The sequence below is a fragment of the Polyodon spathula genome, chromosome 24, assembly GCF_017654505.1.
Source record: "Polyodon spathula isolate WHYD16114869_AA chromosome 24, ASM1765450v1, whole genome shotgun sequence".
NCBI classification, from domain to species: domain Eukaryota; kingdom Metazoa; phylum Chordata; class Actinopteri; order Acipenseriformes; family Polyodontidae; genus Polyodon; species Polyodon spathula.
This window is the reverse complement of record NC_054557.1, coordinates 18055267-18075871: the sequence shown is the minus strand read 5'-3', so window position 1 is coordinate 18075871 and position 20605 is coordinate 18055267. Positions and strand designations below refer to the sequence as shown.

Below are 20605 nucleotides of genomic sequence, written 5' to 3'. Positions count from 1 at the left end.
TTGTCTTAATTATCCTAACTCCCCCCCAACCAACAGAGTTTTGTTGCTGTAATTAATATTGAAATGGCAACGGTACAGGGGTTATCATCGATTGCACTGGGAGGATCAGCGCCTTATATAGAATAGCGTAACTCGTTTAGAAATACAACCAGTAAATCAAACGGGAACACCTGCTGTGCTTGTTACAAAGTACAGATATGTATTATTTGACCCCGTTCTCAACAAGGATAAAACCATTGAAAACGTGTTTCCTGCTGTCACGGATTATCGCAGAGTCCACGATTTCGGCGATTCTTTTTAACTGTAGAGAACAATGATCAATTTGAAAGTGACAGCCCTTATTTTCTGCTGCTTTAATAAATATTTTTAGACCAGGATGTGCGCAAAAGAAAATACAAACCCAAAGCCTATCTGATCTGAACATTTCTGTTATGATCTGATTCCTATTTTTCACACAAAGACATTCTTATGTTTGCAATACCACCTGACCTATACATGCAAACTATGAGAAGGGCGCTGCTCTTGCACGGCAGTAGCAGGGTCAGTGTCTCCCCGATTGTATAGGGCGGCTTTGCCTTTGCAATATGGAGAGAGTAGCGGAGCAATATCAAATGCAGCAGGTGCTGCTGCACTCGACCCGTCTTCCTCTTCCTCCGCCACTAGAGGGTAAAATGTTTTTTTTTTTTTTTTTTTTTTTTTTTTAATTGAATTAAAAATGAAAAACAATGAATGGTGCCCTTTTACATTGCTGTACAAAACACGCACCCTATCCAGAGACCCACCTGAGACCCTTTCGCAAGGTGCATCACTGCTTCTTCATGCGACCGTCGCTCTCAACCGAGAGAGTCCAGTGCGTTTTAGAAAACAGGAATCAAAAATATACCTTGAGCCTGTTCCTTATTATTATTTTTAATTTACATAAGGTCTCACATCTTGATAAATATCTCACCAAAACACAGTTTAAAAGAGCGTATTAATAAGGCAGGATTGAGTAGATATTGCAGTTTGTAATAATTACATATATTCTGCAAAAGATGTACACCTTAAATACATTGTAACTGATTAATAGCATTGTAATGATGTGTAAGTTTATTTACTAAGTGAAAGGACTTGACACAGGAAACCAGGAGCAGTGGTCTTGCAAAGACTTTTAATACTATGGGCAAAGGAAGCCAGCAAAAGCATTCAAAAACACAAGTCTGTCTTAATAATACAACAGCACAATATTTATACAGTCACTTATGTCACATAGACCCTGAACAATTTAACACAATGTGCAGGTGTCCACGTACATCTGTGGTTGAGCCTTGTTCCCTCTCCAGTTCTGGTTAACTACACAACGTGCAAGTGAGCATGTCCACCTGTGGTTTATCCTTTTGCTGTCTTGTCATAAGCCTGGGCCTGCAAGCAACAGCCAAGCACACAATACTTTAGCACAGTGTCCATTGCAACTGATCACACAGAGGCATATGCATTAACCCTTGACTGACCTACAATCCTACTTCATACACAAATATTCGGAAAATATCAATTCCACCTCCACGCTAAGTAGATATCGTTACAGAGTTCAGTCATTCAATTCATGGAACAGGAAAACGGTTTGCTGTATTATTTCTGTTATTTTCTTGTATGTGTTCTGTGTATGGTTCTGCACACATGCACCCCTGCTTCCGTGTGCTTCGCTGTTGGAAGGCGCTTGCAGCTTGGAAGCCTGGGGTGTGTGATGGCGAGTGGAAGGTAGAAGCGCTCAGTCATAGGCAGAGAAGCCCGGGTCCGGGATCTGGAACTCGGGGTCTGTTTCACCCTTTCCTTCCTCCAGCGCCGTCCCGATCACTCTCTTGGCGTCGTCCGCCAGCTCGTTGAGCGCGGTGCTCAGGATGTAGTGAGTGGCCGCGAAGGAGACCCCGCCGTTGGCGATGTTGCCCAGGACGGGCACCCTGCTCTCCAGCACCCTGGTCAGGACCTGCTGCCCCAGAGCCGCCTGCCTCAGGAGCTCCACCACCCGCTGCTCGGAGAGATCCTCCGCCAGGCTGGACCGCATCGCCGCTCTCAGCGCCTGCGGGGACACAAGAGACAGCCCTGCTGCTGTTACAGTGTAGAACGCAATGCATCGTCTGTGTTTCTGCTCACTGTTTTTTTTTTGTTGCACTTTTCCCTTGCAGTTACCACAGTTTACCCTGGTTTGCTTATTAATATGCTTTACAATGCTTCCCTATGCCTTACCAGACCTCTCTGTGCTTTACAATGCTTCCCTATGCTTTACCAGACCTCTCTGTGCTTTACAATGCTTCCCTATGCTTTACCAGACCTCTCTGTGCTTTACAATGCTTCCCTATGCTTTACCAGACCTCTCTGTGCTTTACAATGCTTCCCTATGCTTTACCAGACCTATCTGTGCTTTACAATGCTTCCCTATGCTTTACCAGACCTCTCTGTGCTTTACAATGCTTCCCTATGCTTTACCAGACTTCTCTGTGCTTTACAATGCTTCCCTATGCTTTACCAGACCTCTCTGTGCTTTACAATGCTTCCCTGTACTTTACCAGACCTCTCTGTGCTTTACAATGCTTCCCTATGCTTTACCAGACCTCTCTGTGCTTTACAATGCTTCTCTGTGCTTTACCAGACCTCTCTGTGCTTTACAATGCTTCCCTATGCTTTACCAGACCTCTCTGTGCTTTACAATGCTTCCCTATGCTTTACCAGTCCTCTCTGTGCTTTACAATGCTTCCCTATGCTTTGCCATGCTGTCATTGTGCTGTATTACGCTTTGCTGTGCTCTTACTCTGGGAAGCTTGTTATTTGTTATAAGCAGAAGGAGCGCAATGGAGTGGCATTCATTATGAGACAAGCGTGACGCACAACCGGTTCAGTGGGGTTTATAGGAGGGGCTCTGGATATTTGAACGGGCTCGTTCGCTGTATCGGTACCTCGTACGGCTTCTCCGTTCTGTTGGCCAGCCGACGCAGAGACTCCGTGTCCAACCCGAAGTGCTGCTGGAAGGAGCGCAGCGTCTGCATCAGCATGTCCATGTTGCAGTGGAGTGCGGCTCCCGGCACCACGGCGGCCAGGCAGGCAGACAGCGCGGTCTTCCACACGGTGCTGGACAGCGCCTGCTTCTTCTTCTCCACGTAGGCGCAGGAGAGGTTGGGCAGGGCCAGCAGGAACACGTGCCTCTTGTTCCCCTCCAGCTCTCTCTCCAGAGTATCCCGCAGGCGGGTGAAATCATACTTGTGGGGCTCGAAACTGGAGATGAGAAACACGCTGGCGTGGCGTGCCCCCATTCTCTCCAGCGACTGCACGCAGTCACCCCTGATCCTGTCCAGGACGCCTGCCTCGGTGAAGGTGCTGGGTCGCTGTCTCTGCGAGGAAGCCAGGTCCGAGTCCAATTTACTGCGGACGAAGTAGAATTTCTTCCCCATGGATTCTATGCTCCTGGCCAGCAGTGCGTGGTTCTCTTTAAAACGCTCCGACGCCACGATAATGAAGAAGTCGTAGCGCTCCAGGTTCACGTCTTCCAGGTAGCTCTCCGGTCGGAAGTCTGGGGTTCCGATACCCGGAAGGTCCCAGAGGCGGATCGTGGGGAGGCTGGGGTGCTGGTAAAAGGCTACCTTCCGGGTGGTTTCGATCACCCCCGTCTTGGCAGAGCCTTTGTCTTCGTCTCCCAGCCCGCGGAAGGCGTTGATAAAGGTGGATTTGCCCGCGCCGGACTCGCCCGTCACTGCGATATCCAGGCTGGCAGTGCCCAGTTTGTTGAGCAGGGTCTGGACTTGAGACACCACCTCGGTCAGAACCCTGGACTGGACCAGAGCGCTCATCTCTCCCAGCTCCTTCTCACTGATGGTCTGAAGGCTCGTCATGTTCTGAAACCCCGGGTCTGGTTTCACAAAGCGCTCCTATACAGTAGCAGAGGGCAGCAGCAGTTCTGCAGAAGAAAAACAAAGATATTTTACCATATTGTTTTTTCTTTTAAAAAAATAACAATATTCAGAACACAAGCTGTATGTATTTATGCAACCTGATAGATTACATTTAGACTTAACTTGTGAACACAATTAGAGCACTTCATCATAACAGTGCCATTGAAGAGATGGCAGTTACAAACACTGCAACAAACCCTGCAAAGCGCTCCGATAATCAGACTACAGAGAGGTGTGCTCGGCAGACCTGCACCGCGCTGTCTCCTACTTTTGTCTTTTGGAAAGTGACAGCTTGAAGTGATCGTAGCGAACACAACCATTCCGTCCCCTGGAGCGCAGCATCGAGCTTCCAACTTGTGCAAGACCGATAATAATATTAACTGTCCTGTAACCCAGATTCCATTGCGCAAGAGGCGCCGCGCCGAGCACAAAACATACAAGACTCCAGGAGCATTATTATTATTATTATTATTATTATTATTATTATTATTATTATTATTATTATTATTACTATATAAGGTTTTTCAAAAAGTAACAATGTCAGTAAAAGAAATAATCCTGTACGGGTGATTTAAAGTTAGTCGTGATTGACAACCTGTGGGTCGGGTATTAAAAATTTTGGATTTTCTCGAGCTGATGACTGTGTAAACATTTTGTGTCATAGCAAAGTATTCTTTTGGTGAAGAACTCTTGATTCAGTGAGATTGTATCTACTCTAATATAGATAGATTATATATACATATATATATGTAAAATTTAATAATAATAATAAAAAAAAAAAAAAAAAAAAAAAAAAAATACAACATTCAATAGCCAGAGTCACGTTCATCGCTTTGTTAGTTTCACTCACCTTGTCTCTCTGAGATCTACTGACACTGTCGACTCACTGGGTCCGCACACACGCACACACGCACACGCACACGCACACTCAACAGTAGTTCCTTGCACACCACAACGCCGATAATCGTTGCCAAAACAAATAGACAACTCACAGTGTAAACTTGCAGCAATTGGTCTGAATCGCGACTCGTGACTGGGAATTATTGCATGGGTCCCTACACCGTCCTCGGTGCTGCTCTAATAATCCAGGGGACGGGTCGAGCTGCATTGTGCAATGCTGGCGAGTCTACACGTTTCGAAACAGTAAAAGCACAGCAGAGTGTAAGAAAGCGCTGTAAAACCCACACAGGAACGGTAAAGCATAATAAGAGAGATCGTAATAAAAGCATGGGAAAACTGCAGTCACCGAGCACTGGACGGTGAAGCGTAAAAAGAAAAGAAACGGCTTTGCCATGTTTATAATGTGTTTTACCGTGCCTCTGCTTTACCACGCTTTCACTGTATAAAATTGCTAGGCGAAACTTTCATATCAGGCAAATAAGAGAAACATGTGGTCGGTGGAGGGGGTGTTAGCAAAGATATCCCTCGGATTTGTAATAAATAAATAATAAGTAATCCTGCCTGAACCGGGAGAAGAAAGAGCCGCTGCGAGAGAGAGAGAGAGAGAGAGAGAGAGAGAGAGAGAGAGAGAGAGATGAGAGTGAGAAGACTCCGAGAGCGATTGAGAGTAGAGCGATATGGAGGCTGAGAGAGAGAGGAGGAGAGCGATCTTCTCCGAGAGAGAGAGAGAGCAGATCTCTCCGTCTCATTCGACTCCAGAGGAGAGAGAGAGAGAGAGAGAGAGAGAGAGAGAGAGAGAGAGAGAGAGAGAGAGAGAGAGAGAGAGAGAGAGAGAGAGAGAGAGAGAGAGAGAGAGAGAGAGAGCGAGCCGCAGCTCGGAAATAACTAAGGAAATCGCATTCGCTGGTTCGGGGCAGATTCACCGTAGAAAACAGATCATCGGGGATGGGTGTTTCCAGGTAAGGGACGCCGCAGCACTCCCGCAGAGGAAAGCGACGGGCTCGCTCCAGATGGAGTACAGGGATGAGGGATCAAACCGAGCCGCTGTACCGGGGAATCTCTGCCAGCCACAGCGCAACCACTCTCCGCCGGTGCCTCTCCTCTCGCCTTGCAGCAGCGGCTTGCAAGGAGTCGTGGACTCGGAAGGGCGTGTGGACGAGTCAAGGCTGAGAGCGTACATCTTCAAACAGGGTAAATCCTAAAGTTTTATTAACACGTCAGTGCTGGCTACCGTGCTTCTAAAGGACAGAGAGGCGTGGTACAGCACAGGGAAGCATGGTACAGCACATAGAGATCTGGTAAAGCATAGGGAAGCATTGTAAAGCACAGAGAGGTGTGGTAAAGCATAGGGAAGCATTGTAAAGCACAGAGAGGTGTGGTAAAGCATAGGGAAGCATTGTAAAGCACAGAGAGGTCTGGTAAAGCACAGGGAAGCATTGTAAAGCACAGACAGGTCTGGTAAAGCATAGGGAAGCATTGTAAAGCACAGAGAGGTATGATAAAGCAGAGGGAAGCATTGTAAAGCACAGAGAGGTCTGGTAAAGCATAGGGAAGCATTGTGAAGCACAGAGAGGTGTGGTAAAGCACAGGGAAGCATTGTAAAGCACAGAGAGGTATGATAAAGCAGAGGGAAGCATTGTAAAGCACAGAGAGGTCTGGTAAAGCACAGGGAAGCATTGTGAAGCACAGAGAGGTCTGGTAAAGCACAGGGAAGCATTGTGAAGCACAGAGAGGTCTGGTAAAGCATATGGAAGCATTGTAAAGCACAGATAAGTCTGGTAAAGCACTAACTGTAGACACTTGTCAGTTATTAGTTAGGTGATATGTCGTGGGAGAGAGGGGTGACATGCAGCCTGACGTCCCGGTGATCGGATTGTTCCTGTGGGGAGCCGGGAGAGCAGGGAGATTGTCATGTGTCTGGTCTCTCACTCTGCAGTCTGGGGGGGTGGGGTGGACGACCGCTCCTGGAGCAGAGCGAGTATCAAGCTGATACGCTGCAGTTTTTCCATTGTTTTCAATTCTACTTTCATGTTCATTTCAGGGATGGGAATAAAGACTCCCGTTGCACAGCAATTCGATCCAGTCCTGTTTTCCGCTGTGAGTTTTCAAGCTGGTAGTAAAACCTGGACTGGGTGAAACTGCTGTGCAATAGGAGTCTGATTTCCATACTTACTGCTCAGCCCCCTGGTGGCCTGACTTTGCATGGCACACAGTTGTGCTGTGACGGCAGCGCTGTGCTCCTCCTGACCCCCCCTGCGTGTTGTTCCCTGTGCTGCTCAGGTGGCTTGCTGCCCGGGGATCGGAGGCTGGTGTGGGGGTTCCTGTTCGGGATGTACCCCTGCAGCTCGACAGCGCTGGAGCGGGCGGCCCTGGCCGAGGAGCTGGGCATCCGCTACCAGACCATGAAGAGGAAGTGGCAGAGGGAGCTGCCCGGGGCGGTGCGCATGCGTCTCAACGGGACAGACGGTACGGCAGCCAGCCAGGAGCGAGGGGGCGGGATCACCGGGGCGCTGGCTCCCGCGCACTCCCTAGGGGACGATATCGAGCACAAGAGTCAGCGTAGTAAACATCACCAGGGTGTTTAAATGTGATTTGCAGGTTGATTTCAAGTAACAAAAATCATCCAGTCTGAGCCACTCTGAACCTCCATTAGCAGGTGTGCAGTTTTGAATGAAAGTGTTGCACCTGCTTGTGATCTTCTGTTTTCCCGGGGTCCTTCTGCCTCGGCAGCTGCTAAGAACCTCCCCAAGCTGGTGTAAGATTTGAAAGTGAGCCCGCGTCTCTAGTTAGGAGGCTGTGCGGGTCGTGGCTGCAGCGCTGGACTCCAGCTGCACTTTAGCGTTCAGTCACACAGCTTCGTAACCCCCAGCCTCTCTGTTCGGTGTCTTGGTAGCCGAGCTGATCGCTGCTGTGAAGCACTTCGAGCGGAGCCGACTCACGGCCGAGGATTCAGTAGCAGAGGAAAGCGAGGAGGCGAGGGAGAAGGAGGCCTTCCTCAAACTGCAGGCTCGGGTGAGTGGAGCAAAAAAACAGAACCAGACAAGGGAGGGGGGAGGGAGGGGGAGGGGTCGCCATCTGGCCCAAGTCAACGATCCACTCCCTCGCCGGGTGGGATAACGCAACGCCCCCTGTGGGTTGAAAGGGCTGAGCCGCTGCACTGCATTCCTGTGCAGGGTGAAGTCTCTGAGCGGCCCCTGGTCTCTGTTCTAGGTTCTCATTGACCGGGTGCAGCTGGACATCGAGGAGCTGCAGGAAGCCGTCCGGATCATAGACAAGGACGTGCCCAGGACTGAGAGGGACCTGGACTACTTCCTGTGAGTGCGAGGCAGGGGTGCGCCCGGCGACACAGATAGACACACACAGGGGCACACACACACACACACACAGGGGCACTGCAATAGCAATGCAGACACACACACACACGCACACACACACAGGGTGCACTGCACGTAGCGTCATGTGTCGTGACACACCGTGGTGTGCACACACACGACACACACATGTACACGTCTGAACAGACACATGCAGACACACACACACACACACACACACGCTCACACGCACACACACACGCACACACACACAGAAACACACAGACACGCATGCATGCAGACACACACACACACAAACACACACACACACACACACACACATACACACAGACACACACACACACACACACAGACACACACACACACACACACACACACACACACACACAAACCAGGGCAATGCAGACACACACAGACACACACACACACACACACAGAAACACACAGACAGACACAGGGCAATGACGTCTGTGACCACACACAACACTTTGTGTGTCACTGGTCCCGTATTACGTCTGCAGACACACACACACACACACACACAGAAACACACACACACACACACACACACACACACACAGACCAGGCAGACCAGGACACACACAGACACACACACACACACACACACACACACACACACACACACACACACACACACAGACAGACAGACACACACACACACACACACACACACACACACACACACACACACACACACACATACACACACGTCAGTAATTTCGGACATTCTTCTCTTCTTTTCCCTAACATTTTGTGGACTGGCGCGAGGAGAACTTATCTGTTCTCCGAGGGGCAATGAGCCGAGGTCGAGTCCGACCATGGACGTGTCTCGGCTGGACCTGCACAGACGTGCCTTTTCTGTGGTCCAGTTTGTCTCCATGGTGCTGTGTAATGATCCGGTTCTTCACTCCTGCAGGGGCGAGGGTTCTGCTAACCTGCTGGTGCTGAGGGAGATTCTGATCACCTTCGCCGCGTTCCACCCAGGTAAAGAGAAACACCTGCCATGTGTAGCACACACTTTCCTTTGTTCAGGGGTCACGGCATTGCTGTGGCGTAAGGTAATAAAAGCACTCCCGAGTCAATAAAGAGTTTCGTTACTGCAGGGGACCAGGCCCCAGCAATGCCAGGATCACTCTCCTACTCTTTTTGAAGTTGTTTGTAAATGTGTTTGACTTTGTTAGTCTGAGATAATCATTGCCATCCCCTGGAAGAGTTTCAGACGCCGTGTCTGAGAGGTGCTGACAACGAGATCATAGTCAGTCCTGAATGAAACAGGCAGCCAATATAAAAAAAATCTCTCTCTCTCTCTCTCTCTCTCTCTCTCTCTTTCTCTCTCTTTCTCTCTCCTCCTCTCTCTCCTCTCCCCCCTCTCCCTCTCCTCTCCCCCTCTCTCCTCCTCTCTCTCCCCCCTCCTCTCCCCTCCCTCTCTCCCCCTCCCCCCCTCTCTCTCTCCCTCTCTCTCTCCCTCTCCCCCTCTCTCTCTGTCTCTCTCTTTCTCTCCCCCTCTCTCTCGCTCTCCTCCTCCTCTCCTCTCTCCATCCCCTCCTCCTCTCTCTCGCTCTCCTCCTCCCCCTCTCTCTCCCCCTCTCTCACTCTCCTCCTCCCCCCTCTCTCTCTCCTCCCTCTCTCTCTCCCCTCTCTCTCGCTCTCCTCCTCCCCCCCCCTCTCCCCCTCTCTCTGTCTCTCTCTTTCTCTCCCCTTCTCTCTCGCTCTCTCAGATGTGAGCTACGCTCAGGGCATGAATGAACTCTGCAGTCGCTTCCTGGAGGTGCTGGACTCTGAGAGGGACTCTTACTGGTGCTTCTCCTCCTACATGGAGAAGATCGCAGACGACTTCAAAGCCGACGGGCTGCGCAGGAAAATCGGTGAGAACCGTGCAAGAAAAATACAATGGAGTTATTTTACACGAAGGAGATGTCTTTTAAAACCTGTGTGTGTGTGTCTGTGTATGTGTCTGTGTGTGTGTGTGTGTGTGTGGTGTGTGTGTGTGTGTGTGTGTGTGTGTGTCTGTGTATGTGTCTGTGTTTGTGTGTGTGTGTCTCTTTGCCCCGCGGTGCAGAGCTGGAGGTGAAGCTGCTGCAGGAGCTGGATCCCGAGCTTCACGCTCACCTAGGGAAAGAGGATCTGGGCAGCCTGACGTTCTGCCACAGGTGAGGGGGAGAGGGGAGAGGGAGAGGGAGAGGGAGAGGGCGGGGGAGAGGGAGAGGGAGAGAGAGGAGAGGGAGAGGGAGAGGGAGAGAGGGAGAGGGAGAGGGGAGGGAGAGGGGAGGGAGAGGGAGAGGGAGAGGGGTATTCTGTTGTGTAAAGGGTGTTGTGGTCATGCAGGTGGCTCCTTCTGGGGTTCCAGAGGGAGTTCCAGCACAGCGACGCCCTGCGGCTCTTTGAGATCCTGAGCAGCAACCATCTGGAGCTGAACGAGATGCGGGACCAGGAGAGACTGAGGAGGGGTGAGAGAGACTGACACACACACAGAGGGGCGGTGAGAGAGACTGACACACACACAGAGGGGCGGTGAGAGAGACTGACACACACACAGAGGGGCGGTGAGAGAGACTGACACACACACACACACAGAGGGGAGGTGAGAGAGACTGACACACACACACACAGAGGGGCGGTGAGAGAGACTGACACACACACAGAGGGGAGGTGAGAGAGACTGACACACACACACACACAGAGGGGAGGTGAGAGAGACTGACACACACACACACACAGAGGGGAGGTGAGAGAGACTGACACACACACAGAGGGGGGGTGAGAGAGACTGACACACACACAGAGGGGAGGTGAGAGAGACTGACACACACACACACAGAGGGGAGGTGAGAGAGACTGACACACACACACACACACACACAGAGGGGGGGTGAGAGAGACTGACACACACACAGAGGGAAGGTGAGAGGGGTGAGAGAGACTGACACACACACAGAGGGGAGGTGAGAGAGACTGACACACACACAGAGGGGGGGTGAGAGAGACTGACACACACACAGAGGGGGGGTGAGAGAGACTGACACACACACAGAGGGGAGGTGAGAGAGACTGACACACACACACACACAGAGGGGAGGTGAGAGAGACTGACACACACACAGAGGGGAGGTGAGAGAGACTGACACACACACAGAGGGGAGGTGAGAGAGACTGACACACACACAGAGGGGAGGTGAGAGAGACTGACACACACACAGAGGGGAGGTGAGAGAGACTGACACACACACACACACAGAGGGGAGGTGAGAGAGACTGACACACACACAGAGGGGAGGTGAGAGAGACTGACACACACACAGAGGGGGGGTGAGAGAGACTGACACACACACAGAGGGGAGGTGAGAGAGACTGACACACACACAGAGGGGAGGTGAGAGAGACTGACACACACACACACAGAGGGGAGGTGAGGTGAGAGAGACTGACACACACACAGAGGGGAGGTGAGAGAGACTGACACACACACACACACAGAGGGGCGGTGAGAGAGACTGACACACACACAGAGGGGAGGTGAGAGAGACTGACACACACAGAGGGGAAGTGATTTTGTGATTGTGTTCAGGACAAGGTTAATGGTCCTGTTCAGAGGGGTGCTGATTTTGCGTTTGTGTTCAGGAGGGGAGGGGAGGACGGAGCCGCCCCCCTCTGTGAACCCTGACTTCACCTTTGAGCTGTTCCTGTGCGCCGCCGTCCTGCTGGAGCACCGAGCCACGCTGCTGAGCTGCGCCAGCGAGGTTCAGCTCATCCAGTTCACTAACAGGTACCCGGGGGGGAGTCCTGGCTGGGAGTCGGTTGGTTCTGTTAGAGTATGATTCTGACACACGTGTGTTTTCTTTTTTTCTCTTTTCAGTTTGCAAGGTAAGCTTGATCTGAACGCCACACTGCAGAAAGCGGAAGAGCTTTTTATGAAGTACTGCAAGAAGTCTGTGCTGGACTGTTTCAAGAACCACTGCCTGCAGCCTGAAGACAAGGAGCCCTTCAGCTTCCCGCTGCGAAGCTTCTTCTCCTGAGCAGCAGAGAGGAGAGACACACACCCCAAACCCCAAACCCCGAACTCTGAACCCCAGACCCCAGTCCCCAGTAATAAGAGAAGAGGCTGGCGTCCGGACCGCTCACAATGAAACACGACACACAAGACACAGCTGTGCCTGGGCTACAGGAGACACCCAGCGCTGTGCCTGGGCTACAGGAGACGCCCAGCGCTGTGCCTGGGCTACAGGAGACGCCCAGCGCTGTGCCTGGGCTACAGGAGACGCCCAGCGCTGTGCCTGGGCTACAGGAGACGCCCAGCGCTGTGCCTGGGCTACAGGAGACGCCCAGCGCTGTGCCTGGGCTACAGGAGACGCCCAGCGCTGTGCCTGGGCTACAGGAGACACCCAGAGCTGCTTGGAGAGTGCTGTTTGTAGAGCAAGTGCAATGTGTCTGAAATAAAGAGAATTCAGGGAATCCCTTTCCTCCAGTGGAGCTCTGCGTCCGACTGCCTGATGGTTTGGAAGTGCGCGGCTCGACCGGTCCTTCTGTCGTTTTGGTTTTGAACGAGTGAGTGAGCGCAAGATTCTAGAATGACGTGTGTCATTCTGTCTGTAGAATATATACATGGGTTCTATTCCACTCTATATATACACGCACGCATACTGAGACTCTCACGCACACACACACACTGAGACTCTCACACACACACACACACTGAGACACACACACACACTGAGACACACACACACACTGAGACACACACACACACTGAGACACACACACACACACTGAGACACACACACTGAGACACACACACACACTGAGACTCACACACACACACACACTGAGACACACACACTTAGACACACACACACACACTGAGACAACACACACACTGAGACTCACACACACACATACTCAGACACACACACACACACACACACACACTGAGACACACACACACACACTGAGACTCACACACACACACATGCTGAGAAACACACGCACACTGGATGATGATGTTGCAATGCTATGAGGAGGAGAGGAGGAGTGGGGGGGGGGAATCACTTCTCAATGAGGTCACCAGGTTATATTTATAACTCAGCTGTGAAGGTCAAAGCCAAGAAGGGCAGAGGGAGACAGGAGAGCTCCTGTAATTACTGGCACTGCCAGCCCGCTCGACGGACACTATAGCTGCGATGGGCACTGCAGCGGAGACATTCGTAACCTCCTGCTGCTGCAAGGAGCAGCGAGAGCCAGCCTGCTGAGTTCACAGCGTACTTGTGCATTTTTACCACGGTTATGTTAAGCATTTACCACAGTTTACCCTGGTTTGTTTCTTAATATGCTTTACCAGCCCTCTCTGTACTTTACAATGCTTCCCTATGCTTTACCAGACCTCTCTGTGGTTTACAATGCTTCCCTATGCTTTACCACACCTCTCTGTGGTTTACAATGCTTCCCTATGCTTTACCACACCTCTCTGTGCTTTACAATGCTTCCCTATGCTTTACCAGCCCTCTCTGTACTTTACAATGCTTCCCTATGCTTTACCAGACCTCTCTGTGCTTTACAATGCTTCCCTATGCTTTACCAGACCTCTCTGTGCTTTACTATGCTTTACCAGACCTCTCTGTGCTTTACAATGCTTTCCTATGCTTTACCAGACCTCTCTGTACTTTACAATGCTTCCCTATGCTTTACCAGCCCTCTCTGTACTTTACAATGCTTCCCTATGCTTTACCAGACCTCTCTGTGCTTTACAATGCTTCCCTATGCTTTACCAGACCTCTCTGTGCTTTACTATGCTTTACCAGACCTCTCTGTGATTTACAATGCTTCCCTATGCTTTACCAGACCTCTCTGTGTTTTACAATGCTTCCCTATGCTTTACCAGCCCTCTGTGTGGTTTACAATGCTTCCCTATGCTTTACCAGACCTCTCTGTGGTTTACAATGCTTCCCTATGCTTTACCAGACCTCTTTGTGGTTTACAATGCTTCCCTATGCTTTACCAGACCTCTCTGTGGTTTATAATGCTTCCCTATGCTTTACCAGACCTCTCTGTGGGTTACAATGCTTCCCTATGCTTTACTAGACATCTCTGTGCTTTACAATGCTTCCCTATGCTTATCCAGACCTCTCTGTGGTTTATCATGCTTCCCTATGCTTTACCAGACCTCTCTGTGCTTTACAATGCTTCCCTATGCTTTACCAGACCTCTCTGTGGTTTACAATGCTTCCCTATGCTTTACCAGATCTCTCTGTGGTTTACAATGCTTCCCTATGCTTTACCAGATCTCTCTGTGCTTTACAATGCTTCCCTATGCTTTACCAGACCTCTCTGTGCTTTACAGTGCTTCCCTATGCTTTACTACGTGTTCATTGTGTTTTGCTACACTTATCTGTGCTGTTACTAAGGGGAAACCTTTTTGATAAGGATTAGTTTACTGTGGTCTGTCTTTTTAATGCGCTTTACTGTCACTTTTACAAGGGGAAAGTCCAGTAGAAAGTAAAGTGTTTGCAATTCAATAATCCAGGCAGAGTGGACAGTAGCTTTTGAAATAAACCTGTAGCGCTGCATTAAGAAATCTTTAACCACGCCACAGGCACTGTAGAAAACACTCGAAAAAAAAAAAAAAATTTGGCACACACACACATATAACAACAAAGTTGGGCCAATCAAAGCTGAGCAGAGCAGAGACCCCGCCCCGCTGTGGTTGGTCAGGAGGGGGAAGGGGTGAGGAGCTGAGTGGGTAAGTTTCCAGTCCAGAACTTTCTGCAGTCGGTCAGCCTCCCTTAAATAGAATCCCCTGAGCGGGGCTATAAACCAGCGCCCCCCCCCCCCCCCCCCTGCTGCTCCAGCACTGCTGTGAGGAGAGCTGTGTGTGTGTTTCCTTGTCTCCTGTAACGATCGCTCCACTTTCACTTTGACCAAGACAGGTAAAAAGATTCAAGCTGAAATGCAGCGTGGGCTTGTTCTTGCTTGCTCCTTGCTTGTTTTTGTTAAGGCTTGCAAATCGAGATGATTTTTGCTTTGCGCACGCAGCTGACTGTGCAGGCAGTGAAATAGAGACGTGAGCTCTATTGCAGACTTCAAAACTGAAACAGCAGACCCAGTCAGAAGTGTGCGGTGGGGTGATAGAGGATGGCGGGGGAAAGATACACAACCAAACTTTAAGTCGAGATCCTGAGAGCATTTCTCATGTGATCTTGACCCAACAGTTTGAAATATCTGGATACCCCCCCCCCCCCCCCCCACACTGTCCTGAATAAATCACCATAAAATTGGGCAAGCCCACCCAAACATCCTACACAGGACTTTATTTATTTTCGATTTTTTTTTTAAATTAAAATAATATTTTTTTTAAAAAAGAGAAAGATTCAACGAAGCCAGTCTCTCTACCAGCACATTAAAAACTTGTTCTGAAATCAGACTGTTGATTGTCCTAGAAGGGCGTGTGTGTGTGTGTTTGCATTCCGCTGCCTCATTGCCTCGTCCTCATGTTGACACACTGCTGGCTTATTGAACGTGTCTTCGCAGGAGTGTCGACCGCAGCACGACTTCCCTGTTTGATTGCGTGATCTGTTTATTTTTTATAAGATATACAAATGTTTCAGTGCAAACAGCAGGAAGTCAGATGGTGCTTTACAATGCTTCCCTATGCTTTACCAGACCTCTGTGCTTTACAATGCTTCCCCATGCTTTACCAGACCTCTCTGTGCTTTACAATGCTTCCCCATGCTTTACCAGACCTCTCGGTGCTTTACAATGCTTCCCCATGCTTTACCAGACCTCTCTGTGCTTTACTATGCTTTACCAGACCTCTCTGGGCTTTACAATGCTTCCCCATGCTTTACCAGACCTCTCTGTGCTTTACAATGCTTCCCTATGCTTTACCAGACCTCTCTGTGCTTTACAATGCTTCCCTATGCTTTACCAGACCTCTCTGTGCTTTACAATGCTTCCCTATGCTTTACCAGACCTCTCTGTGCTTTACAATGCTTCCCCATGCTTTACCAGACCTCTCCGTGCTTTCCAATGCTTCCCTATACTTTACCAGACCTCTCTGTGCTTTACAATGCTTTCCTATGCTTTACCAGACCTCTCTGTGCTTTACAATGCTTCCATATGCTTTACTAGACCTCTCTGTGCTTTACTATGCTTTACCAGACCTCTCCGTGCTTTCCAATGCTTCCCTATGCTTTACCAGACCACTCTGTGCTTTACAATGCTTCCCTATGCTTTACCAGACCTCTTTGTGCTTTACAATGCTTCCCTATGCTTTACCAGACCTCTCTGTGCTTTACAATGCTTCCATATGCTTTACTAGACCTCTCTGTGCTTTACTATGCTTTACCAGACCTCTCTGTGCTTTACAATGCTTCCCCATGCTTTACCAGACCTTTCTGTGCTTTACAATGCTTCCCTATGCTTTACCAGACCTCTCTGTGCTTTGCAATGCTTCCCTGTGCTTTACCAGACCTCTCTGTGCTTTACAATGCTTGCCTATGCTTTACCAGACCTCTCTGTGCTTTACAATGCTTCCCTATGCTTTACTAAGCAGTGTGCTGTGCTGTGGAGCACCTGTCCCACTGCGGGCTGTACTGTGGTCAGAGCTCACTCGCACAAAGCAGCGGCTCCCTGAATCAGCACGATTGCACACCTCTGAACTGCCCTGCACATTGCTGAGTATTTGCGTGGAATATAAGATCCATATGAACTGCCTATCCTGTGTGTCCACGTGCGTGTTCTGAGAACGGAGCCTCCGGTCTGTAGAGCGGTGGAACATAATTAAGATACTTTCTTTAGCATTACGTAATCAAAGAAACTACAAAATGATATCGCAAAAAAATAAAATAAACAAATAAATAATTATAAGCTATAATAGTAGCACAGGACAGGACAGTATTTCATGTTAGATTTTGAAATGTCACTTTTTTCAATTTGTCAAAGCGTTGTGTTATTCAGTGTGTTTTTCAGCAGGATTCATTAGACTTCATGAAGCAGAAGTAGTTCATTCTATATAGAGGGGTGTGCAACGTGTTTCTCCAGAGCTGCAGCCTGTCAGACAGGATCCCCGAGACTCGCTTGTTTAGACTGGATCTCCGCCCGTGCATGCTGTAGAAACAGCAGAACTCAGTATCCTGCATCCTGCTGCAGCTGCGACAGGGAATTCCACAGGGAACGTCCCGCCCCGCATCACACAAACGCAATGCATAGCGAGGATGCAGTCCCAAAACTTTTCAGGGCGATTCATGTGCAACGATACACTGAGCATGGGACTGGCAATGAGATTCGCATTGCAAACCCTTCTGATGGAAACTGAACTGCTCCCTAAGAGGAAGGGTGCTCCCTCCAGTCCAGGACAGGGCTGAGGCGCTGAGACTGAACTGCACCGTGGGTTACACTTACTAACCGTACACTGCCATTCACTTCCATATATATCTCAGTAAAACCTGGAGCACTCTCCCCCCTAGTGGAAATGCAGCAGAAATACCCTGTGTGTGTAGAGTAAAATACATGCCTGCTTTTAATAAGCAAACCGTTAATAACGTGTCAGGATGAATCTAATAATAATAATAATAATAATAATAATAATAATAACAGTGTATGAGTTAAGATCACCGCCATGCTTCGCTCCTCTACCCAGCCTCTTTCTCCTTTTCCACTGCAGCATGTCTAAGGGGCCGGCCGTTGGCATCGACCTGGGCACCACCTATTCCTGTGTGGGGATCTTCCAGCATGGCAAAGTGGAGATCATCGCCAACGACCAGGGCAACCGGACCACACCCAGCTACGTGGCATTCACCGACACCGAGCGCCTGATCGGAGATGCAGCCAAGAACCAGGTGGCGATGAACCCGACCAACACCGTCTTCGGTGAGCAGAGTGGAGCGGCGCAGGACCCTGCTGCGTCTCTCCTCGCTGCAGCAATGCCATCGATCACGAGTTCAATTAGCAAGCTGGTATAATGTGCAGACCACACACGGCCAGCGAGGGAGGGAGGGAGTTGAATTAGCAAATGCTGGTCGCTGAATCTCTTTCAGAGTTTCTAAGTTCAGCGCTGTTGAGTGTGTTTAATGGTTCTGATGTTGTTCAGAATGCAATGACTGAGTCTCTGCCCCCCCCCCTCAGATGCGAAGCGACTGATTGGCCGGCGCTTCGATGACCCGGTGGTCCAATCCGATATGAAGCACTGGCCCTTCAAGGTGATCAACGACGCTGGCCGGCCCAAGATGGAGGTGGAGTACAAGGGGGAGGTGAAGACCTTCTACCCGGAGGAGGTGTCCTCCATGGTGCTCACCAAGATGAAGGAGATCTCCGAGGCATACCTGGGGAAGGTGAGGGCTGCAGGACTCTCTCCATACGGGGGGGGGGGGGGGGGGGGGGGTGAGTGCATCACGTCGCTAATGAAAGAGACAGCGCTGGTCTTGGTGACCGTCTCTCTTCTTGTCTCCGCAGTCCGTGTCGAACGCTGTCATCACTGTGCCCGCCTACTTCAACGACTCCCAGAGGCAGGCCACCAAAGACGCGGGGACCATCTCCGGGCTCAACGTGCTGCGCATCATCAATGAGCCGACAGCCGCTGCCATCGCGTACGGGCTCGACAAGAAGGTGAGACGCCCGTGAGGTCACAGAGAACCACTGTCAGGGGACTGCGTGATGTCACGGGGAACCACTGTCAGGGGACTGCATGATGTCACGGAGAACCACTGTCAGGGGACTGCGTGATGTCATGGAGAACCACTGTCAGGGGACTGCGTGATGTCATGGAGAACCACTGTCAGGGGACTGCGTGATGTCACGGGGAACCACTGTCAGGGGACTGCGTGATGTCACGGGGAACCACTGTCAGGGGACTGCATGATGTCACGGAGAACCACTGTCAGGGGACTGCGTGATGTCACGGGGAACCACTGTCAGGGGACTGCATGATGTCACGGGGAACCACTGTCAGGGGACTGCGTGAGGAGGAGGAGGAGAGAGCCAGTATTTAGACAAAGAGTTTAGATTTGTAGTCCTCTAGGCTCATCAGAAGGCACTCTATGGTAAAAACTGTACATATTAACTTATATAAGAGGAAGGGCTAGCTGTGCATATCATGTGATGCGTGAGACAGGGTCAGTTGTACATATTAACTGATATGAAACATCCTACAAATGATGCATTATTTCAAAATAAAAAAAAACACCCGTTCCAATTGCTGTGTCTCCCTCGGCAGGTGGGCAGCGAGCGGAACGTGCTGATCTTCGACCTGGGCGGTGGCACCTTCGACGTGTCCATCCTGACCATCGAGGATGGGATCTTTGAGGTGAAGTCCACGGCCGGCGACACACACCTGGGCGGGGAGGACTTCGACAACCGCATGGTCAGCCACTTCATTGCGGAGTTCAAGAGGAAGCACCAGAAGGACATCGCGGGCAACAAGCGGGCCGTGCGACGCTTGAGGACGGCTTGCGAGAGGGCCAAGCGCACCCTGTCCTCCAGCACGCAGGCCAGCCTTGAGATCGACTCGCTCTACGAGGGGGCCGACTTCTACACCTCCATCACGCGGGCACGCTTCGAGGAGCTCAATGCCGACCTCTTCAGGGGCACCCTGGAGCCTGTGGAGAAGTCGCTCCGGGACGCCAAGATGGACAAGGCTCAGATCCACGAGATTGTGCTGGTCGGGGGCTCCACCCGCATCCCCAAGATCCAGAAACTCCTGCAAGATTTCTTTAATGGCCGGGAGCTGAACAAGAGCATCAACCCGGACGAGGCTGTGGCGTATGGGGCGGGTAGGCAGCGGCGAGACTGGGAGGGGTCCCGAGCTGCTAAAGCACTCTGCAGAGCCGCGTTCACGGTTACTAAACTGATGAGCCAGGTGACAAAAAGGTTGAGAAAATGAGCTTGAGAAAGAGTTCCGGTCTTTGTGTTGATTCTGGTTCTCTTTGGTATTTCTAAACGAACGGCGGTGAGATGCGATAAGGGGGAACCAGGGTGGTCTGGGACTGGTGGAAGTGAGGCGCTCTGCTGTTGTGATTGGTGCAATGAGGGATCTCCGTGTTTGTGATTAGACTAGCGAGGGTTGTGTTTGACAGTAATTGGCTGAGTGAGGGTGGTGTTTGACTGTGATTGGACGAGCGAGGGTGGTGTTTGACTGTGATTGGACGAGCGAGGGTGGTGTTGGACAGTGATTGGTGGAATGAAGGCTGGCTGAGTTTCTGATTGGTAGCAGGGGTACGCTGTGTGATTGTGATTGCTCCTCTGTGTCTCACACAGCCGTGCAGGCTGCGATCCTGGCGGGTGACAAGTCTGACAACGTGCAGGACCTGCTGCTGCTGGACGTCACGCCGCTGTCCCTGGGCATCGAGACGGCCGGAGGAGTGATGACCGTCCTGATCAAGCGCAACACCACCATCCCCACCAAGCAGACCCAGACCTTCACCACCTACTCAGACAACCAGCCCGGGG

At 50.7% G+C, this 20605-nt stretch overlaps 3 protein-coding genes across 5 annotated transcripts; 2 read left to right on the top strand and 1 right to left on the bottom strand.

The window, feature by feature from the left end:
• Nucleotides 1-1131: 1131 nt before the first annotated feature.
• Nucleotides 1132-7014, bottom strand: LOC121299153 (interferon-inducible GTPase 5-like). Of its 3 annotated transcripts, none has more exons than XM_041226740.1 (3): nt 6994-7014; nt 2931-3925; nt 1132-2056 (listed from the first exon to the last, which is right to left on the bottom strand). In XM_041226740.1, exons 2-3 carry the CDS (start codon nt 3858-3860, stop codon nt 1748-1750), a joined length of 1239 nt encoding a protein of 412 aa, XP_041082674.1. In that variant the 5' UTR covers nt 3861-3925; nt 6994-7014; the 3' UTR covers nt 1132-1747. The 3 variants fall into 3 exon arrangements, with proteins under 3 accessions (XP_041082674.1, XP_041082673.1, XP_041082671.1); XM_041226739.1 differs by lacking the exon at nt 6994-7014 and adding an exon at nt 4913-5404; XM_041226737.1 differs by lacking the exon at nt 6994-7014 and adding an exon at nt 4771-4879.
• si:dkey-238d18.4 (TBC1 domain family member 15) lies at nt 5652-12298 on the top strand. The gene is made up of 10 exons (XM_041226736.1): nt 5652-6011; nt 7101-7286; nt 7714-7832; nt 8031-8134; nt 9090-9157; nt 9892-10038; nt 10233-10323; nt 10499-10620; nt 11792-11936; nt 12027-12298. The coding sequence occupies exons 1-10, from the start codon at nt 5831-5833 to the stop codon at nt 12184-12186; spliced, it is 1323 nt and encodes a 440-aa protein (XP_041082670.1). The 5' UTR covers nt 5652-5830; the 3' UTR covers nt 12187-12298.
• Nucleotides 12299-14982: 2684 nt separating this feature from the next.
• LOC121298556 (heat shock cognate 71 kDa protein-like) lies at nt 14983-20604 on the top strand (the record flags this gene model as incomplete). The annotated part of the gene is made up of 6 exons (XM_041225682.1): nt 14983-15090; nt 17826-18031; nt 18287-18492; nt 18614-18766; nt 19374-19929; nt 20414-20604. Coding segments are annotated over exons 2-6 (1311 nt in total), but the record flags the coding sequence as incomplete, so codon positions are not given.
• Nucleotide 20605: the final 1 nt, after the last annotated feature.

Bases quoted from the DNA above. Each gene is read 5' to 3' on its own strand.
- LOC121299153 (XM_041226740.1), bottom strand. From the start codon at position 3,860: ATGACGAGCCTTCAGACCATCAGTGAGAAGGAGCTGGGAGAGATGAGC. The intron at 2,057-2,930 runs GTACCGATACAG...GTGTCCCCGCAG, and splicing joins GAACGGAGAAGCCGTACGAG to GCGCTGAGAGCGGCGATGCG.
- si:dkey-238d18.4 (XM_041226736.1), top strand. From the start codon at position 5,831: ATGGAGTACAGGGATGAGGGATCAAACCGAGCCGCTGTACCGGGGAAT. The intron at 8,135-9,089 runs GTGAGTGCGAGG...TCACTCCTGCAG, and splicing joins AGGGACCTGGACTACTTCCT to GGGCGAGGGTTCTGCTAACC. The intron at 9,158-9,891 runs GTAAAGAGAAAC...TCGCTCTCTCAG, and splicing joins CTTCGCCGCGTTCCACCCAG to ATGTGAGCTACGCTCAGGGC.